This window comes from Oncorhynchus gorbuscha, linkage group LG03 (genome assembly GCF_021184085.1).
Source record: "Oncorhynchus gorbuscha isolate QuinsamMale2020 ecotype Even-year linkage group LG03, OgorEven_v1.0, whole genome shotgun sequence".
Taxonomy (NCBI): domain Eukaryota; kingdom Metazoa; phylum Chordata; class Actinopteri; order Salmoniformes; family Salmonidae; genus Oncorhynchus; species Oncorhynchus gorbuscha.
The window spans coordinates 20,845,180-20,867,207 of record NC_060175.1 but is presented as its reverse complement, the minus strand read 5'-3'; the positions used below and the strand labels follow the sequence as shown (position 1 = coordinate 20,867,207).

At 43.9% G+C, this 22,028-nt stretch overlaps 1 protein-coding gene across 1 annotated transcript in view; it reads left to right on the top strand.

Annotated features, from left to right (window-relative positions):
- Window positions 1-10,080: 10,080 nt before the first annotated feature.
- Window positions 10,081-22,028, top strand: part of cast (calpastatin) — an 86,209-nt gene continuing 74,261 nt past the window's right edge. The window contains 2 exon segments of the mRNA XM_046339955.1: window positions 10,081-10,215; window positions 12,447-12,536. Of these exon segments, the coding sequence (XP_046195911.1) occupies window positions 10,162-10,215; window positions 12,447-12,536 (144 nt within the window). The 5' untranslated portion in view covers window positions 10,081-10,161.

Below are 22,028 nucleotides of genomic sequence, written 5' to 3'. Positions count from 1 at the left end.
GCTATCCCCCTCTTCCTAAATCTGTATTAAAATCCCCCCCCCTATCACTAATTTCCTATTTGTGACACACAGGGGCGTCAGACAGTCCACCATCTCCCTCCTGTCTGCCACCACCTGTGGCCCATACACCACCACTAATCTAAATTTACAATCCCTTATCTTGACATCCACCCCTATAACCCTCCCCTGCATTACCACAAAAGAATCCTCCACTTTTACCTCCCTGTGCCCACACAAAATCCCTACCCCCGATGAGTGCACCCCCCCAACACCCCAAACCGACTCCCCCTTGTCCCACTCCCTCTTAAACCTAATAACATCCCCTACATCCCTCAGGTGAACCTCCTGTAAAAAACAAAAATCAAACCCCACACCCTCCAAATAACTAAAAACCGCCCTCCTCTTAACAAAATCCCTTAAACCCCTTACATTTAAACTAACAAAAGTAAAATTAGACTCCATGAAAAAAATAAAAACATGTAATACACTCAAATTCTAAACCCAGACAGAAAAAAACATAAACAGGAGACTCACCCGATGCTCCCCTGCTCCATATCTACCGGTGAGAACACCATCCATAATCCCGACATCTCCCCCCCTCTTCCTCCATCACACCATCCCAGGATGCAGGAATAGTGTTTGGCTCCGGGGTGCCCTGCACCCTGGGTCTACCCCCACAATCCTCCCCCTCCCCAGTGTTGCAGCTGGTTTGGAAAAAAATTGGGGAGGCTGAGTCCCCAATCAAAAAACTCCCCACCTCCTCTTGTACCCAGTCCTGAGTCTTGTTAGGTGAGTCCCCACCCAACAGAAGTTGAGGGCCTGGGGAAACCAGCAGCAACCCAGAGGTTTCTCCCGCCCCCATCACTCTCTTGGCCATCCCCTCCCCCTCACTGTCGGCCAATCGCCCCCTCCTCTTCATACTCTTCTTTGGTGATGGCGGCAGTGGAGAGATACCACCTTCCCCCCCCCGCCAGCTCCTCCACCATACCCCTCATCTCTTCCACCAGGGCATTTTCCCCCCCAGTCCACTTTCTCTTCCAGTCTCCTTCTCCACCACTCCTCCCTCGCTTTCTTCTCTCTCATGCTCCTCCACTCGGTTGCCTTCTTCCGCCGCTTTTTCTGGTTCTCCTACTCCCGTGCCTTCCGTTTCCTTCTCTCTTCCATCCGCTGCTTCTGGCTCCTCCTTCCTTGTGGCCTTCCCCTCTGGATCTGAACTCTGGTCATGAGGCGTGCTTCTTTCCCCTCCTCTTCTTCCCCATCCCCCGCTCCTGCTCCCCCCCCAGCTGCAGACGCATATGACCACTGACGGGCCGGGCACCCCCGCCACAGGTGTGCTGACGAGCCACACCCATGGCACGTCTTAGGCTTGTCACAATCTCTCGCCTCGTAATCCTCAGATGCACAAAATCTGAATTTTCGTGTACTGCACGAGGCGAATGTGACCGTAGGCCATACAGCGCCTGCAAAATGGGGGCTGATGTGCATAAAACAACGTCCCCCTGTCAGCCTCTAGGGAGAACATAGCAGGAGGATGGAGGTAGCCACCATGTGCCTTTGGGTCCTCTCTGAGGAGGGCCTGGAAGCCTCTCCTCCCATTCCAAAACCCAAGGGAGTCTTTGAGGTGCCTTGCTGAGGAGACGTTATCCATGTATCTCCCCAGAAAAGCCCTCACCTCTTCGTCCTTAACATAAGGGTTGTAAATGTTGACAGTTACAACCCTAAAGTTATTCTTCGCCAGGCTTGTTATATCGTAGTGGCACATCGGCCTCTCACCTCCCACTGCTCTTGCCCTTCTCAGGATATCATTGTGTTTTTCTTCTGTATATAGTGCCACGTCGTATGCTCCCTCCAGCGAGTTGCCTTGGAAACAAAACACGTTCTTCACCGTCAGCTTTAGAATCCCCATCAATATTATCCTTCCAAAAGGCTCCATCTCCTTTTCCTTCCAAGCAAACCGAATCGTGTTGGCCAGCCCAATCCCAGGGACCGACCGTGTAGATGTATTTAGCACCATCTCCGCAAGGAGAATGGCGCTCGTTCTCTTCTTCCAAAACAAGAAAAAAGAAAAACCAAAGTGACCGAGCCTATCTGGTGAAACGACACAGAGACAGGAACAATCACCCACAAAACACTCAAAGAAAATGGCTGCCTAAATATGGTTCCCAATCAGAGACAACGATAAACACCTGCCTCTGATTGAGAACCACTCCAGACAGCCATAGACTATGCTAGAAAACCCCACTAAGCCACAATCCCAATACCTACTAAAAACCCCAAGACAAAACACACCACATAAAAAACCCATGTCCACACCCTGGCCTGACCAAATAATAAAGAAAACACAAAATACTAAGACCAGGGCGTGACACCTGTAGTTTAGCATCTGCTTCATCTGACCACTTTTTTATATACCGAATCACTGGTGCTTCCTTCTTTAATTTTTGCTTGTAAGCAGGAATCAGGTGGGTCGATTATGGTCAGATTTGCCAAATGGAGGGCGAGGTAGCGCTTTGTAACCGTCTCTGTGTGTGGGGTAAAGGTGGTCTAGAGTTTTTCCCCTCTGGTTGCACATTTAACATGCTGGTAGAAATGAGTTAAAACAGATTTCAGTTTCCCTGCATTAAAGTCCCGGCCACTAGGAGCGCCGCCTCTGTATAAGCGTTTTCCTGTTTGTTTATGCCGTATACAGCTCATTGAGTGCGGTCTTAGTACCCGCTTCGGTTTGTGGTGGTAATCTATTTACTACGGAGAACATAGTTGAAAACTCTCTAGGTAGATAGTGTGGTCAACAGCTTATCATGATATACTCTACCTCAGGCAAGCAAAACCTTGAGACTTCCTTAGATATCATGCACCAGATGTTGTTTACAATATACATAGATCACCACCCCTTGTCTTACGAGAGGCTGCTGTTCTATCCTGCTGATACAGTATATAACCCGCCAGCTGTATGTTATTTATGTCGTTCAGCCACGACTCGGTGAAACATAAGATATTACAGTTTTTAATGTCCCATTGGTAGGATATACATGCTTGAAGTTCATCCACTTTATTATCAAGCGATTGTACGTTGGCCAGTAATACGGATGGCAAAGGCTGATTAGCCACTCGTAGCCGGATCCTCACAAAGCACCCCGATCTCCTTCCGTGAAACCCCTGTCTCTTTCTCCTGCGAATGACGGGGATGAGGGCCTGTTCGGGTGACTGGAGTAAATCCCTTTCGTCCGACTCATTTAAGAAATATTATTTGTCCAGTTCAAGGTGAGTAATCCCTGTTCTGATGTCCAGAAGCTATTTTCGGTCATAAGAGCCCATAGCAGCACAATTATGTACAAGATAAGTTATAAACAATGCAAAAAAAAGAACAAAATAGCACTCTTGGTTAAGAGCCCATAAAATGTCAGCCATCTTTTTAAATAATATAGTCTACAGACCTAGGTTAAGTGCATGCTTGGAGAAGCACAGGGCAAAGTTATATTTCTAAGAGAATGTACTTCCTTCAAGAGTTTTTGTACTGCTGGGATGGTGTATATAAAACTAAGCTGCACTGTATTGCTCACAGCAATGGATAGGTTATCCCAATCATGAACCTTGGCAAAAAATGTAATATCTTTGTGCCCGGACAAGGCCCACTGATGTCCTGTTCAGTTTGGACAAATAGAGCCTTTCTAGGAACATTACCTGGGTTAGGATGGTTCTGCTGAGCCTGGTGAATACGGGACTCGATCTCCCAGGAGACAGCAGGAACGATGCAGGTGGATGGCACAATGGTCTCTGGATCGGAACCTGTGTTGCTTGCGGTGAACTGGCGGGAGAGAGAGTCAGGCTTGGTATTCCTAGATCCGGGGTGATAAGTGAGTGTGAAGTTGAATCTCCCAAAGAACAATGCTGGCTTGCCGGAAGTTCAGACGTTTGGCAGTCTGGATGTAGGACAGGTTTTTGTGGTCCGTCCACACAATGAAGGGGAGAACGGAGCCCTCCAGCCAGTGACGCCATTCCTCAAGAGCTAGCTTCACTGCCAAGAGTTCCAGATGCCTATTTCTTTCTGCAGGTGAGAGCTTGCGGGAAAAGAATGTACATGGGTGGTGCTTCTGATCAGAGGGGATCATTGAGACAGAACAACACCCATCCTGGTGTCGGAGGTGTCCACCTCGACGATGAACTGGAGTTCTGGGTCTGGCTAGGTGAGGATTGGAGAGGAAGTGAAAAGGGGCTTGAGTTCCCAGAATGCTGCCTCTGTCTCAGGGGTCCAGTGGAATGGGGTGGAGGTGAGAGGTGCTGCCAAATGGCTGTAGTTTTTTATTTAACCTTTATTTAACCAGGAAAGGCTCATTACAAGTAAAATCTATTTTCAAGAGCGCCCTGGCCAAGATATGCAGCATCAAGTCATTACAAAAAAATTACAGACAGACAACATGAAACACTACGAGTAATCTAGTAAAAATCATTGAATTCACAAGAGTATAAAACAGCAAATTCAAAACATTGACAGGTCAGGGAAATCAGCCTCAAAATCCGTCATCAGTGATTTAAAAACACCAATCGGGACAAGTTCTTCCAGTTTAAAAGTATTTTGTAAGGTGTTCCAAGACGATGGTGCAGAGTACATAAAAGCCCTTTTACCAAATTCAGTTCGGACATTTGGAACAGTTAGCAGGATAAAGTCCAGCGAACAAAGAGAGTACCCACCACATTTCTGAACAATAAAAATGCACAAAGAAAAAGGAAGTAAACCCAAAATGGCTTTGTAAATAAAAGTATACCAGTGACTGAGCCTACGAGAGACTAGAAAAGGCCAGCCAACCCTGGTATACAAAGTGCAGTGCTGGGTAAGGGTTTTGCAGTTTAAAATAAATCTCAAAGTGCCATGGTAAAGAGTGTCAATTGATAGTTATGGATGACATGTCTGTAAAAATTGGCAAACCCCAGGAAACTCTGTAGCCGCTTAAGATTCAAGGATGCAGGTCACTCACTCTCCTGACCCTGGCAGGGTCCATCTGTAACTGTCGCTGTGCAATGATGTAACCCAGGAAGGACAGAGGAAGCATAAAACTCACATTTCTTAGCTTTAACAAAAAGCTTATTCTGCAACAGCTGTTGGAGAAAGTGTTGCTGGTGAGCCTCAGGGTCCTTTTAAAGAAATCAGAATGTCATCCACATAGACAAAAAAAGTCCAATCACATCCTTCAGAACGTCATTAACCAGGCTCTGGAAAACAGCAGGATCGTTAGTGAGACCAAAAGGCATGACCAAATACCCAAGAGCAGACTCAGACGAGGAGATTGGGATAAGGTATCCAAGGTTATTGATTGAAAAGCAAGGGAAAGATGGGGTGCAGGCCAGGGAAGCTTGGGCGGGTTGCAGGAAGCCAGGTTCTGAGGCTGATGCTGGAGCAAGGGGAGTTTTTTTATTTTTTATTTTTAGTTGGGGCTGGGTAAGTACGTCCAGAGCGGAATCCAAGGAAGCAGTGGAGTGGGTGTTCTGGGCAGGGTGGCAGAACTGAAGAGACGTGGGGCTGGACACAGGGACCAGAGCGGACGAAACTGTAGCAGAGAGAAACCAGCGTCAGGCAAAGGCAACCAGGCTCTATGCATGAGCCAATGACTAAAACGCAGACTAACTGGGCAGAGGCAACAATCTGGCAGCGTGGAAGTGGCAGTATTTGTAGAGGTCTTGATTATGGAACAGGTTGCAGCTGGTGGGGATCTGCTCTGACTCCAGTACACCTGTCTCCGCCCACACAATCACACATACAGAGAGAGGGAGAGAGCACTGGAGGCGTGTCGGCAGGTCAAGGAGACACAGGATGAGCAGTAAAGGGCGTGGCAGGAGCAGATGTAATAGTAAATGAGAATATGTTACATTATTTCATGCCTTAAGAAATAGGCCTTTAATTGATGATTGGTTGTAAATGGTATGGTCCAGGTGGGATGTTCCTAGCTATTTAAACATAGTCATTTCTGTCTTGATGAGATAGGGGTAATGCTGCATTCACATGCTAGCTGGAACTAGGAAACTAACATTTTCGACTTGGAAACTCATTGTAGAAACATGAGCTCAGTTTTCCACTTGAAAGTACCAGAATCAACAAATAGGAAGCTCTACGCAAATAAGTTACGTTAATCTTAACTCTGAGGTTCTGAGTTTCCGATAGCACATGAATGCAGCATAATGCTGCGTTCAAGACAATTCAGAAACTCTGAAATTTCTGACTTGGAAATTTGTTTTAGCAAGATGAACTCTGAGTTTACCACTTGGAAAATATCAGAATCGACCAACGGGAAGCTCTACACAAAAAAAACGTACGCACATTTTTACTTGGAGGTTCCGAGTTTCCGAGTTGTCTTGAAAGCACCATAAGGTTGGCATACGGCTGATCTAGTTTAGTCCTTATTGAGGCCTGGTTGTTATGAGCTCAACTTATTATTTGCTTTACTTTCAGTTTACCTGTACAGTCCATATCATGTTTGTTGTGAACTATTGTTCACTCTCCGCTAAGAGCACCTCCCTGCTTATCACTGAAACCTTCTCCGCTAAGAGCACTTCCTTCACAACCAGAAAGCTCACCACACATAAACTATCACAGAGGTGGGGAGTGAATCATGCCAGTAAGGAAACAGTGGATGATTAGATGGTCAAGATAGAGGTTGCGTTCCTGGCCGACTACATGCATTGCATCAACCAATGGTTATGTGCCACGTTATTGAATGGGTAGTCGGGCCTCAGATTGCTATATCATATGTGGTTATCTGACATGTTAAAAACCTATCCAGGCGTTGTGACATCTGGCATGTGTCAGGAAAAAAGTATGAACATGTAGGCTCTCACTACTGTAAGTCGCTCTGGATAAGAGCATCTGACTAACTGACAAACAAATACAAATGTGTCTGCAATGTAGTCAGCTAAGAACGTGACCAGAAAAAGGTGCATGTTGGGGATTTAGCCAGGACACTTCATACTCTGTAATACCTCGGTTGGACATTTCATCCGAAGGATGTGTACAGCCACAAGTAATTTATGTGTTGTCATTAACTGACACAATATTATAACAAGTTATAACAGAGGTTGTGCCATTCTTATGACAGGACTGTGAAGGAACAGTGAGTTCTGAAGAGCAACCATATCTTACAGACGGTATCCCTCAGGTGAAAAGAGATTCGAGGCCGGCAGGTGCCTAGTGGTTAGAGTGTTGGGCCATTAACCGAAAGGTTGGTGGATTGAATCCCTGCGCTGGCAAGGTCAAAATCTGTCGTTCTGCCCCTGAACAGCCAGTTAACCCACTGTTCCTAGGCCGTCATTGTAAATAAGAATTTGTTCTTAACTGACTTGCCTAGTTAAATACAAGTTAAATGAAAAAGAGATTCATCGTCATATTTTCTCCTGCAAGCTCGCGTGCACACAGAGACACACACATCTGATCCCTGGGTCACACATTGATGTTCACACACTCGCTGGTGACGCATGTTTCTCTCTCTTGTCTGAACACCAGGGGGTGGGGCGGTGGGCTTCACTGCTTTATTCCCAAACCCAACCCTTCTGATGAAATGCCCTCAACACGTTCCACATATTACATTGGAAGTAACCTGTGCTACAAATGTTGTTTTATATTGAGCACCATATGCTCATGTGATTTTTCACCTTTTACTGATATTATATAGAAATGTATAAGCATTTTTTCCATGTTCCAAATGAGGAGCATTTAAGCAAATGGACAAACGCTATGAAATGTCTGTAGGGTCAAATCAGTAACACCACTGCAGCAATTGGCCAAATTAAGACCTAAACAGTGTTTTGGGGGAAAATGGTAAGAATATTAGCGTTGAAACAAATAAAAGTAGAACAGTTAAATTGTCAAATTGCACCACCCCCTGGACAAAACTCCCATGCTGCTGCCTGTGGAAGCATCACTATACCTGCAACCAATTACTGTATTTTATCCGTATACCTAGGACTGTCAGTCTAACATCTTAGCCATTACACCAATGATGTTGTTGAGTTGTGGATTCAAAGTTATATTTGTGAAAAAGTATTTTGTTGGCTACCAAAATGGAGTCGTACATAAGACACAACACCCCTTACGGACTTTAAACCTCAAAACGCTTCCGTTTTTGAGGATGCTTTATCGCAGGTGTTTGTGTTGAGAATATAACGATTCATTTGTGAATTTAGATCAAATGTGTGGGAATATCCACGACGAAACATCCCCGCGCCAACCAGTATCATTGAATACCACCAGGTGGCATAACCGATAGAACTCCTACTGGGAGCGTAATCAAAACAATCGTGGTGGTGACTACGTTCTCTGTAATTACGGGGTGTGGCTTCTCACTCTGGTCTGAAAGACTGTGAAAGCTCCAAGAGTATGTTTAAAACCGAGAGAACTCTTTCCATTTAGTAGCCTAAGCGAAAGAAAGAAAAATCCACAATCTAGATAAAAAGACAGCTGACTATTAGACCAACAATACACTAGTGAAGCTACAATACACTAGTGAAGCTGTCATCAATAACATGTGATTGCATAAAGAGCATATAGGTAGAGCCACATCAGTTGTTTGAACATTGCAAAAATCAGAAACTTTCTGTCCAAAAATGATGCAGAAGCATTAATCCATGCTTTTGTCACTTCTAGGTTAGACTACTGCAATGCTCTAATTTCCGGCTACCCGGATAAAGCACTAAATAAACTTCAGTTAGTGCTAAATACGGCTGTTAGAATCCTGACTAGAACCAAAAAATTTGATCATATTACTCCAGTGCTAGCCTCCCTACACTGGCTTCCTGTCTCAGCCTCCAGTATTTATGCTGCAGTTGTTTATGTGTCAGGGGCTAGGGTCAGTTTGTTATATCTGGAGTACTTCTCCTGTCCTATTCGGTGTCCTGTGTGAATTTAAGTGTACTCTCTCTAATTCTCTCTTTCTTTCTCTCTCTTTCAGAGGACCTGAGCCCTAGGACCATGCCTCAGGACTACCTGACATGATGACTCCTTGCTGTCCCCAGTCCACCTGGCCGTGCTGCTGCTCCAGTTTCAACTGTTCTGCCTTATTATTATTGGACCATGCTGGTCATTTATGAACATTTGAACATATTGGCCATGTTCTGCACAGCCAGAAGAGGACTGGCCATCCCACATAGCCTGTTCCTCTCTAGGTTTCGGCCGTGCTTCTACACCTACATTGCTTGCTGTTTGGGGTTTTAGGCTGGGTTTCTGTACAGCACTTTGAGATATCAGCTGATGTACGAAGGGCTATATAAATACATTTGATTTGATAGATCAGATATATGTTCCTATATAGATGTTTTATTTTATTTATTTATTCTGGAAAGTAAGTTAAGAACAAATTCATATTTACAATGACAGCCTATACCAGCCAAACCAATTGTGATACAGCCTGGATTTGAACCAGGGTGTCAGTGGTGATAATTGAAGTACTGAGATGCAGTGCCTTAACCGCTGTGCCACTCAGGATACCAAATGTAACCTATGCTTGAGGATTTGGCTTTGACCCTTCCCTGTCTTACTTTTTTACTCCACTAAACACATGATTGGGATGTGGTTTCAAATTAGGCTACTGTGTATGTGTTATGGGTGGTTTGTTGAGCTATTACAGTTACTGGGGAACTACAGCAAGGAGGGGTAATATCTGATAAGAAACTAAATACAAAAGCCTCAGTTTCGTAAAGCGTTAATCAGCAGTTGAAGCCTGTTTCGCAAACGTATAGCTATAACCATGTTTTGAGGCTATGTAGTGTTTGTTTACATTTACTTTGTTTACGAGCATTGAAGTAAAACAAGCATATATTTGGGGTTTTGATGGGGTACTACAGTCGAACTAAACTCATGAGGCATTTATATTATTCAAGAATCAATGGTTACATATCATTAATTTAAAAGTATAAAAATTGATGTAATAACTGGATATTGCCCCTTGAAGCACTTAAACCCCCCGATTTACTCACACACACACACACACACTGATTTCATTTGAGCAAATAGATTTTGTCATAGGCAACGTAGCAAAAACATAGGTGAAGAAATAGTTCTTGGCGGGAGGGGCAAGTACTTTCCCACCAGAGGGGCAGATTTGACTCATTCTGTTCACAGAAGTATATCTGTTGGGCCACCGTTAACCTTTGGCAATAGAAAATATTTGCGTTCCAGCAATGCCGCACAAAAAGAGAAGCCATGCCCATGGCCATCATAAAAAGTCACAGGAGGTGAGTTTTCCGTTTAAAATTATTTTTGCAGTTTAGGCTACTTTTTCAGTCAACTTTTAAAAATTAAGAGACCTGGACCTAGAGGTGGCCATAACTGTGCAATCGATAAAGCAACGTTCCAACACATGCATGCGTTTGGATGCAGGAATGTCCGAAGAGTAAGCGCGAGTTTTGCCTCAATTGGCGTCATCTAACTCGTAGCCAGGTAGATGTCGTACTTTTTGTGACAAACTTTAAGAAACGATTTGCTGATATCCTTATGGATAAAGGAATAGGCTATATTACAAGAATCTGGCTTTGTTTGAGGCTTAAAAAAAACGTGTTTTTGCATTACGCACGAATTGCGCAACCCAAAACACATATTATGGTTTTGGATGAAAGGCTGTGAATGCAGTTCTACACTCGACTGTCAATTGGTTTTGCGGAAACGATAGACTCGTCGGTTAAACGTATCTAAAAAGACAAAGCTATATGCCGTAGAATACAAACCTAGCAGTCTCTTGACATCACCACAACCGCCCCATATAGACACTTCGTTTAGGGTAAGATCGTTATCAGTCTAATGTAACATTGTTTGAACATAAGGGAGTGGTTATGTTCCCGAAACGTATGGGAAATAATTCTGCTTAAAAAAGACACGAGAAACAGGCTAGACTAGAGGCTACACATGTTCGGACAGAGGTATCCGTAGGCTATAGTCGATTCTTCTCATCTTAACTGCTTCTCACCGTTTTTCCCATGGCGTGTGCTGCCTATTGGATGCTGCCTTGTGAGTATATGGCTATTAGCCAGCTATTTCTCATTCAACGTCTAAATTAACATAACATCCTTCAGGCAGTAATATATCTGGGCATGTGAAGCAGCATTATTTTAGACACTTAAAATACTTCCACTGTCTATTGTCTTGGTAAAGTTGATGTATTAGTTTACAATGAGTAGTAGAATACACAAGAAGCTGTGATGTGAAATTAATCACATGTTATGTAGCATAAAAAAGAGTTGGGACACATTTCTTGGCAGGCTAGAACATTATTTAGTAGGGTGTGTGACTGTTTAAACTTTAGATATGATAAAATACACATTCAGCTGCAGGCACCATTGCTTGGAATTTTACATGTATGGAGAGACATTGGTGTTGATCACTCAAATACCTTTAACTCTTATTTGGATAAAACATTACAGTATATCCAGTCTCTGAACATCTCCTGAGTGTGCAAGTTCAAGTTGAGACAGATTCATTATTTGTTATTTACATCTTCACTTGCACATATTGGCACATATTCATTTTTGATAATAAAGGTTAAATAAAAAATAATTTGTGACACCAATATGGCAGTTACATACCACCATCTGAATTGTGATTGAACTTTTTACAGTATAATTTGACAGGGTTATGTTAGTTGGCTTGAAGTTGGCTGTTATGACAGGTAAATGTCACTCTTAGAATATAATAAATGGGTATAATAATATTAATAATAAATGGCATTTAGCAGGTGGTCCTTCTGTAGCTCAGTTGGTAGAGCATGGCGCTTGTAATGCCAGGGTAGTGGGTTCGATCCCCGGGACCACCCATATGTAGAATGTATGCACACATGACTGTAAGTCGCTTTGGATAAAAGCGTCTGCTAAATGGCATATATTAGATGCTTTTATCCAAAGAGACTTAGTCATGTGTGCATAGATTTTTTGTATGGGTGGCCCCATCAGGAATCAAACCGACGATCCTGGCTTTCAAAGAAAATGGAGCATTACTTCATTGGCTTCATAACAATTATGGCTTTACTGAAAGTTAGGGACTTTACTGTAATATCCAAAACAATGCTAGTAACCTATCAAACAACAATAGGTGGAGATGACCACTTCCTTCCCAGACCCAGGTGGTTTTCTGTGGCTGTAACGGAATGCTCGGGTAGATAGCCAACAACAAGAGCAGACCGTAGAACTTTCCAAGGGTACAGTTAGTTATTGTATTTCAATTTGAATTTCAACAATCTTCACAGAATTGGAATTTACTTGGAATTCAATTGTTTGGATTGTTTGAATGGAATTGTAAAAACATTTAATCTGTGAAATTCAATTGAATTCAATTTTTGTACAATTCCCAGTTAATAGAATTAATGCACCTAGTATCAAAAAATGTATTTTAGGGATTTGTTTTAAATAATTTAAACTAGTTTTTATATATTTCCAGTATAGCTTTCTGAACAGGGACATGTGTGTGTCTTTTGCAGCAGAGAACAGCTTCTAGTACCACACTTGGAGAGCAGCAGGTGGATGACAGGCCCTATAATACTCGAGCTGCTGCAGCCTCTAAGGCTCAGGTAAGACCCTTCTAAACAATGTTCACATCATGGTGCGGATACACATGCCAATTACCACTGTTAGTGCAGATGTGGTGCACTCAACTACACTTATGTGATGAATAACTGACTGAGAACTAAAGACCTACAGTGTCGTGAAAAAGTTGTCACGCGGAGCAGAACAGGTGAACCCAAGAGCAGACTCCAATGCAGAGACTGGGATGAGGTAACCAAGGTATTTATTGAAACACAGGGGAAAGATTGAGTGCAGGCCAAGGGAAGCTAAGGCAGGTTGCAGGAAACTAGGTGCGGAGGCTGAGGCTGGAGCGAGAGGTGTAGGGCCACAGTGAGCAGGTCCGGAGTGGAATCCAAGGGAGCCGTAGAGTGGGGAATCCAGGACAGAGTAGCAGGACTGACAAGAAGTCGGACTGGAGACAGGGACCAGAGTCAGAGCGGACAGAACTGTAGCGGAGCAGAAAACAGCGTCAGGCAAGGGAAACCAGGAACAACTGGCTAGAAACATGGACTGACTGAGCAGAGATTACGATCTGGCAGTGTGGAAGAGGCAGGACTGAGTATATGCAGCGGTCTTGATTAGGGAACAGGTTGCAGCTGGTGGGGATCTGCTCTTGATCCGGCATGCCCCCCCCCACACACACACACAGAGGGAGAGAGCACTGGGGGAGTGGTGGCAGGTCAAGGAGACACAGGATGAGCACTAGAGGGCATTGCAGGAGCAGATGTGACAGGACAGTGAAGCATTTTCTGTCCTTTTGGCTGTGAATTTATGGGACCAAATACTTTAATTTGAACTATTTTAATACACGTAGTTGAATTAGTCCCAATACTTTTGCTCTTCTAAAATGGGGGACCATGAACAAAAAGTGCAACAAATTTTAAGCTTTGGAATGGCCTAGTCAAAGACAAGACCTAATCCCAATTGAGATGTTGTGGCAGGACGTGAAACGAGTATCTCATGCTTGGAAACTCACAAATATCACTGAGTTAAAGCAGTTCTGCATGGATGAGTCAGACAAAATCCTCCACAGCGACGTGAGAGACGGATCAACAACTACAGGAAGCTTTTGGTTGGAGCTAAAAGTGGCACAACCAGTTATTGAGTGTAAGGGGGCAATTACTTTTTCACACAGGGGCATTGGTTGTTGCATATCTTTGTTTATGAAATAAATGAAATAATTATGCAATTGTTGTGTTATTTGTTCACTCAGGCTCCCTTGATATTAGGTTTTGGTTGAAGAGTTGAATTTCAGTACTAAAAATATGCAAAAGTAGATAAAATAAAAAAAGGGGCAAATACTTTTTCACAGAACTGTAGTGTTAGCCTGGGAGTCAACAGCCAGACTTTAACTCTGGAGACTTTATCGCCCTCGAGTGGGGTAAAGAGGCATGTGCTCAGTTACAGGAATGAGTGGTGCAACAGGTGGTCATGCAGGCTGCTAATTGCACCATCCACTTGATGGGATCCCTTTCTTTAGCCATCTCAGTGATTTGGGTTCACAAGGCTCTCTGGGACTTTGTTTTTTTGGTTCTTACTTCTGTACAAGTTTTTAGTCTACATTTTTAAGATTTTGAGTTACAGTACATATAAGGAAATCAGTCAATCTAAATAAATAAATGAGGCCCTAATCTATGGATTTCACATGACTGGGCATGGGTGGGCCTGGGATGGCATAGGATGACCCACTGAGGAGCCAGGCCCAGCCAATCAGAATGAGTTTTTCCCTACAAAAGGGCTTTATTACAGACAGAAATACTCCTGCATAGATCTGTATTCATTTCTAGTTGAAGGGACTTATGAGGGGACCAGGGGACTTATGACATAGCGTTTGGCAGTGGTTCCAGGTCTGGTGACATGAGCAGTATGGGACTGTAATGAACGACATGTATCTAAATATAGTGAGGAGCCCCACTTCACCTGAGACTCCAGTTACACAGACAGAAACACGCAGCCCAGGCCAAGGGAACACAGCCCAGTACAGATGTTTGATCATTCTTTTGTCACAGATATTTTTCTGTGCATCATGAAATTCAAATGAGCTTGAAAACCTACAGTTTTCTTTCCGTGCAGGGGCAGTCGAGTCACTCGGACCAGTGCCAGCTGGTTAAAAAAAGCACAAGACAGATTATTAATACATGTTCTACTGCTATTGCTGGCCTGTAGGTCATGTTACAACAACATTCCGATCTACACAAATGTATCTGAAATGCATCCATACATATTAACATGTGGCGTTTCATATAGCTAAATAACACAAGATAGATATTGGTCTCCACTACGACATACAGATGTCAAGTTTATCCAAAATGCAGCCGTACAGCAGGCTACACCTAAACACCTAAACTCTAGCCTACCCTAACAAATTACACACAGGCCTATAATATCAGATTTAAAACAAAACCCCCGATCTTGATAAGAAATTACCATACCAGACACTTTTATTTTAAAGACAGTTGTATTTAATGGATAACATGTATAGGACACAAATAAAATAATAACAGTAGGCTGGAATGAGGTGACCAATAATGTTTGCAATTGAGATCAGCTGTGCCGGTGAATTTATCATGTATTGATGGTTTAACAAGACATCAGCTGGCCTTAATCTAGTGCCATCGATGGTTGCAATATCCCCTTTGTTATTAGATCATATTCCAATACATTCTGTAGGCCAGCCATTAGCCTATCCATTGTCAAACAATGAAAGGTGTGAAAAACAATAACAGTCTACTGTTTGTGTTTCCCTGGCCGAGTTGATGAGCTGATTTGGGCCATCAGGTGATTGACTGCTGTACTTTCAGTTTGATGCCGGCATTTGATGTCATCCTTGTGGAATGTAAACCTATATTATGAGGATTTAATAATTAATTTTATAAAGCTGTCAAGATATTTTTGCATTTGAGCTTATCCAAAAACAATTTTGTTGATCTTAGATTGGAACCCATGCTGACTCTGGAATATGTGTGCTGAACCACACCGCCACTGAGGCCACCAATAATGTATTCTGCTTATTGCTTGAGTTAAACATATAATGAAAATAAATATAAGGGGGTAATATATTTGATTGGAGATGTTTAATATGAGTCTGGAAGGAGAGTTTACAGTCTAGCCAGACACCTAGGAAGTTATAGTTGTCCACATATTCTAGGTCGGAACCGTCCAGGGTGGGGATGCTAGTCGGGCGGGCGGGTGCGGGTAGCGAACGGTTGAAAAGCATGCATTTGGTTTTACTAGCGTTTAAGAGCAGTTGGAGGCCACGGAAGGAGTGTTGTATGGCATTGAAGCTCGTTTGGAGGTTAGTTAGCACAGTGTCCAAGGAAGGGCCAGAAGTATACAGAATGGTGTCGTCTGCGTAGAGGTGGATCAGGGAATCGCCCGCAGCAAGAGCGACATCATTGATATATACAGAGAAAAGAGTCGGGCCAAGAATTTAACCCTGTGGTACCCCCAAAGAGACTGCCAGAGGTCCGAACAACATGCCCTCCGATTTGACACACTGAACTCTGTCTGCAAAGTAGTTGGTGAACCATGCAAGGCAGTCATTAGAAAAACCAAGGCTATTGAGTCTGCCGATAAGAATACGGTGATTGACAGAGTCAAAGGCCTTGGCCAGGTTGATGAAGACGGCTGCACAGTACTGTCTTTTATCGATGGCGGTTATGATCTCGCTTAGTACCTTGAGCGGGGTTGAGGTGCATCCGTGACCGGCTCGGAAGCCGGATTGCATAGCGTAGAAGGTACAGTGGGATTTCGAAATGTTCAGTGATCTGTTTATTAACTTGGCTTTTGAATACTTTAGATAGGCAGGGCAGGATGGATATAGGTAACAATTTGGGTCTAGGGTGTCACCCCCTTTGAAGAGGGGGATGACCGTGGCAGCTTTCCAATCTTTAGGGATCTCGGACGATACGAAAGAGAGATTGAACAGGCTGGTAATAGGAGTTACAACAATGGCGGCGGATTGTTTTAGAAATAGAGGGTCCAGATTGTCTAGCCCAGCTGATTTGTACGGGTCCAGGTTTTGTAGCTCTTTCAGAACATCTGCTGTCTGGATTTGGGTGAAGGAGAAGCTGGGGAGGCTTGGGCGAGTAGATGCAGGGGAGGCGGAGCTGTTTGCCGGGGTTGGAGTAGTCTGGAGGAAGGCATGGTCAGCCTTTGAGAAATGCTTATTGAAATCACAGAAGTCAACAAATGAGGGTGCCTAGGGACACGCAAGGCCTGGGTTTACCTCCACATCACCCGAGGAACAGAGTAGGATGAGGGTATGGCTAAAGGCTATCAAAATTGGCCGTCTAGAGCATTGGGGACAAAGAATTAAAGGAGCAGATTTCTGTGCGTGGTAGAATAGATTCAGGGCATAATGTGCAGACAGGGGTATGGTGGGGTACGGGTACAGCGGAGGTAAGCCCAGGCACTGAGTAATGATAAGAGAGGTTGTATCTCTGGATAAGCTGGTTATAATGCATGAGGTCACCGCATGGGTGGGAGGTGGAACAAAGGAGGTATCAGAGGTATAATGAGTGGATCTAGGGGCTCCATTGTAAACTAAAACAATGATAACTAACCTAAACAACAGTATACAAGGCATATTGACATATGAGAGACATACAGCAAGGCATAAAGTAATCACAGGTGTTGATTTGGAGAGTTAACTTAGACAACAACTGGTGAGACAACAACAGTTAATCAGCTGGTAAAATGTCTCATGTTTGGCGGCTGCGGTTGTCTGGGGTATTGAGGCTCTGTTTCGCAAAGCACAACATTCCCAGCCAGACTCTGGGGAGGCCTGGCTAACCGGACGTTCGTTCCTGATTCGGTCCCAAGTCCTGGAATGGGCTCACTCCTCCAGGCTTAACTGTCATCCTGGTGCTCGTCGTACCCTGGCTTTTCTCCGACAGCGCTTCCGGTGGCCCACCATGGCTCCTGATGTCTCGGCCTTTGTCGCTGCATGCATGGTGGGTTCCCAAAGCAAGACTACATGTCAAACTCCGTCTGGTCTCCGTCAGACACTTCCTGTTCCTCATCGCCCCTGGTCCCATATTTCCCTGGATTTTGTTACCGGGCTTCCTCCGTCAGATGGCAACACCTCAATCCTGATGGTGGTTGACAGGTTCTCCAAGGCCACCCATTTTATCCCTCTTCCTAAACTACCTTTCGCCAAGGAGACGGCCAAGCTCAACGTCTTCCGAATCCATGGACTTCCGGTCGACATTGTCTCAGATCGGGGTCCTCAGTTTTCATCCCGGTTCTGGATGGCGTTCTGCACCCTTATCAGGTTGTCAGCCAGCAAGTTCTCCGGGTTTCATCCACAGTCCAACGGCCAGTCGGCGCGAGCTAAGCAAGATATGAAGATGGTACTCCGGTCTCTTGTTGCCAGTAACCCCACCACCTCAAGTCAGCAACTGGTCTGGGTGGAATATGCCAGGAACACTCTCCTCTGCTCGGCTACTGGACTGTCCCCCTTCGAATGCTCCGTGGGATATCAGCCCCTGCTCTTTCCAGAGCAATAAGTGGAGGTCAACATACCTTCAGCCCAGATGTTCGTCCGTCTCTGTCGGCGTACCTGGAAAAGAGCTCGGGTGGCTCTTCTCAAGACAACCTCCAGGTATCGTTGACATGCAGACCGCCACCGGACTCTGGCTCCTCGCTGTCGGGCCGAGGGTATGGTTGTGCACCCGGGACCTACCCCTTCCAGGCAGAATCCTGTAAACTTTCCCCCGTTTCATTGGTCCTTTCCCCATTTCGAGAGTCATTCGTCCCACTGCTGTCCATCTGCTGTTGCCCCGTCCCCTCCGTGTTCACCCTACTTCATGTGTCCAGGATTAAGCCCTTGTCTCACAGTCCTCTGTCTTCCGTTTTCTAGGCCCATCTCTCCCCTGGGTCGTCGATGGCCAGCCGGCATATACTGTGAGACGGCTCCTGAGGGTTCGACCACAGGGCAGGGATTTCTAGTACCTGGTTGACTGGGAGGGTTATGCTCCAGAGGAGAGGTGCTGGGTTCCTGCTAAAGACATCCGGGACCTGGCCTTCATCGCCAATATTAAACATTTTTTTTAAATCTCCCCTCGCCACCGACACCCTGGTCAGCCAGGTATGTGCCCAGGTAGGATGCCAGGTGGCGTCCGTAAAGGGGGGGGGGGTACTGTCACGCACGGATCTGTTTCACCTGTTCTTGTGATTGTCTCCACCTCCTCCAGGTGTTGCTTATTTTCCAGAGTGTATTTATTCCTGTGTTTACTGTCTCTCTATGCCAGTTCGTCCTGTATGTTTTCATGTCAACCAGCGTGTTTTCTATTCTCTTTTTCTTGTCTTCCCGGTTTTGACCCTTGCCTGTTTTCCTGGACACCATACCAACCTGCCTGCCCTGACATCGAGCCTGTCTTCCACTATTTACCTCTTGGACTCAGAATCTGGTTTTGACCTTTTGCCTGTCCACGACCATTCTCTTGCCTACTCCATTTGGATTATAAATAAACTACAAAGACTCTAACCATCTGCCTCCCGTGTTTGCATCTGGGTCTCACCTTGTGCCCTTATAGAACCAGGGTGGCACTAACCTGCCCCAGAGCAGACTGTCACAATCTTCTAGCTTTCAATAACGCACCCAGACATGCATGGAGGGCACATGCAAAAGTACATACATGCACAACATTCAAATATGTGCACACTAATTCCCTTCAGAGAATTTAGATTTGCTTCATGTTATTGACTTTAATTTAAATATATCTTATCAAGTGATTCAAATCGAGCTGGTGGTAGTTCACAATGATTATTACCGACACTTGGTGGACAAAAGTAGTCAAATCTCTGAAACAAAATGCCACCATTTGGTGTTTTTAAATGACGATTTTGCCTCAGCTGGCCATCAATTTGAAAGAATAGTTTCTGGGAGTACCTTATTTACCTCAAAACAGACTATATTCAATTATGCAATCCCAGATACACATTCTCTAGTTTCATTTGAACCATTTTATGTATATGATGTACTAAGTGCCTTGCTAAAATCAATGATTATCTTGATCCCTACTTATTGCAGAATAATTAACCTATATTAACTTGACAATTGTTTCTGGTGTTATCCCTAAGATTTAGGAAACGGCTCATGTCCTCCCCCCCTACACAAAGGAGGAGATCATTCTGACGTAGAGAAATTGGACGTTAGTTATCTTGCTTTTCCAAAGTTTTAGAATCCTTGGCCAACTCTCAGCTAATAACTTTAAACTTCTCATTCTATTCTAAATGTTCACCAGTCTGGATTTAGACCTGGACATTGCATAGTTTCAGCTGCTACGCTTGTTCTAGATCAGTGGTTTCCAAACTTTTTATAGTCCCATACCCCTTCAAACATTCAACCTCCAGCTGCGTACCCCCTCAAGCACTAGGGTCAGCCCGCACTCGAATGTTTTTTTTCCCATCATTGTAAGCCTGCCACACACACTATGCTATACATTTATTAAACATAAGAATGAGTGTGTTTTTGTCACAACCCGGCTTGTGGGAAGTGACAAAGAGTTCTTATAGGACCAGCACACAAATAATAATCAATAATTTTGCTCTTTATTTAACCATCTTACATAAAACCTTACCTAAAACCCAAATTGTGAATAAATCACCACAGGTTAATGAAAAGGGTGTGCTTTAAAGGATGTACATAACTCTGCAATGTTGGGTTGTATTGGAAAAAGTCTGTCTTAAATAATTTTCCACACAGTCTGTGCCTGTATTTAGTTTTCATTCTAGTGAGGGCCGAGAATCCACTCTCACATAGGTACGTGATTGCAAAGGGGATCAGTGTCTTAACAGCGCGATTTGTATGTTGTATGAGAAACTCGTCATCATGCAAGCAGTCAGACAAGTAAAAATTATGGTCAGTAAAAAAACTTAAAGCTCGTCTCTCAATTCCCCCCAAAAACGTGTCAATACTTTGCCACTTGATAACCAGCGCACTTCTGTATGTTGTAACAGCGGTACGTGGTCGCTGCCCATATAATTTTATAGTGCATAAAATACAAGAGAATTCAGGGGCCTTGCTTTAATAAAGTTAAAAAATTTCACTGTAGTGTCCAAAACGTCTTTCAAGCTGTCAGGCATTCCCTTGGCAGCAAGAGCCTCTCGGTGGATTTGCTTGCATGCGCGTTACCACTCCACTATGTCTCCCTGTCTTGGCTTTTACGCCATCAATACAGATACCCACATGAGCAGCAGCTACGTTTGACTACATACAGACTGTTCGTGGAATTCCTGCGAAAGAGTAAAGGTTAATGTGATGGATGTTAATTATTTGACTAGGCCCCCTGTATTTGACATTGTGTTGTTATTTCGCTGAACACTAGATGGTTTAATTTGATTTTTGGCAGTGAAATGAGGCTACTCAGGCAAGAAAAAAACCTCACCCAAATGTATAGCACCGTTGGATAATATAATTGGACTGTTTGAAAATGTGAAGAGAAAAAAAATGTTAGAGCTGCAATCTGACTTTGTTGCCGTACAGAAAGCCCTGGTTGGTTTAGAAGTTGTATTTAATGCGGGCAAGACTAAAAACACATTGTTCTGTAATTCTTGCAAAAATGTTTCAAATGGACTACATATTTATTCATTAGATGGTTTTTCCATCGATTGGGTTCCCGCCGATAAATACAATGCCTTGCGAAATTATTTGGCCACATTTCAGGCTTCAAACATAAAGATATAAAACTGTATTTTTTTGTGAAGAATCAACAACAAGTGGGACACAATCATGAAGTGGAACGACATTTATTGGATATTTCAAACTCTTTTAACAAATAAAAAACTGAAAAATTGGGCGTGCAAAATTATTCAGCCCCTTTACTTTCAGTGCAGCAAACTCTCTCCAGAAGTTCAGTGAGGATCTCTGAATGATCCAATGTTGACCTAAATGACTAATGATGATAAATACAATCCACCTGTGTGTAATCAAGTCTCCGTATAAATGCACCTGCACTGTGATTAGTCTCAGAGGTCCGTTAAAAGCGCAGAGAGCATCATGAAGAACAAGGAACACACCAGGCAGGTCCGAGATACTGTTGTGAAGAAGTTTAAAGCCGGATTTGGATACAAAAAGATTTCCCAAGCTTTAAACATCCCAAGGAGCACTGTGCAAGCGATAATATTGAAATGGAAGGAGTATCAGACCACTGCAAATCTACCAAGACCTGGCCGTCCCTCTAAACTTTCAGCTCATACAAGGAGAAGACTGATCAGAGATGCAGCCAAGAGGCCCATGATCACTCTGGATGAACTGCAGAGATCTACAGCTGAGGTGGGAGACTCTGTCCATAGGACAACAATCAGTCGTATATTGCACAAATCTGGCCTTTATGGAAGAGTGGCAAGAAGAAAGCCATTTCTTAAATATATCCATAAAAGGTGTTGTTTAAAGTTTGCCACAAGCCACCTGGGAGACACACCAAACATGTGGAAGAAGGTGCTCTGGTCAGATGAAACCAAAATTGAACTTTTTGGCAACAATGCAAAAC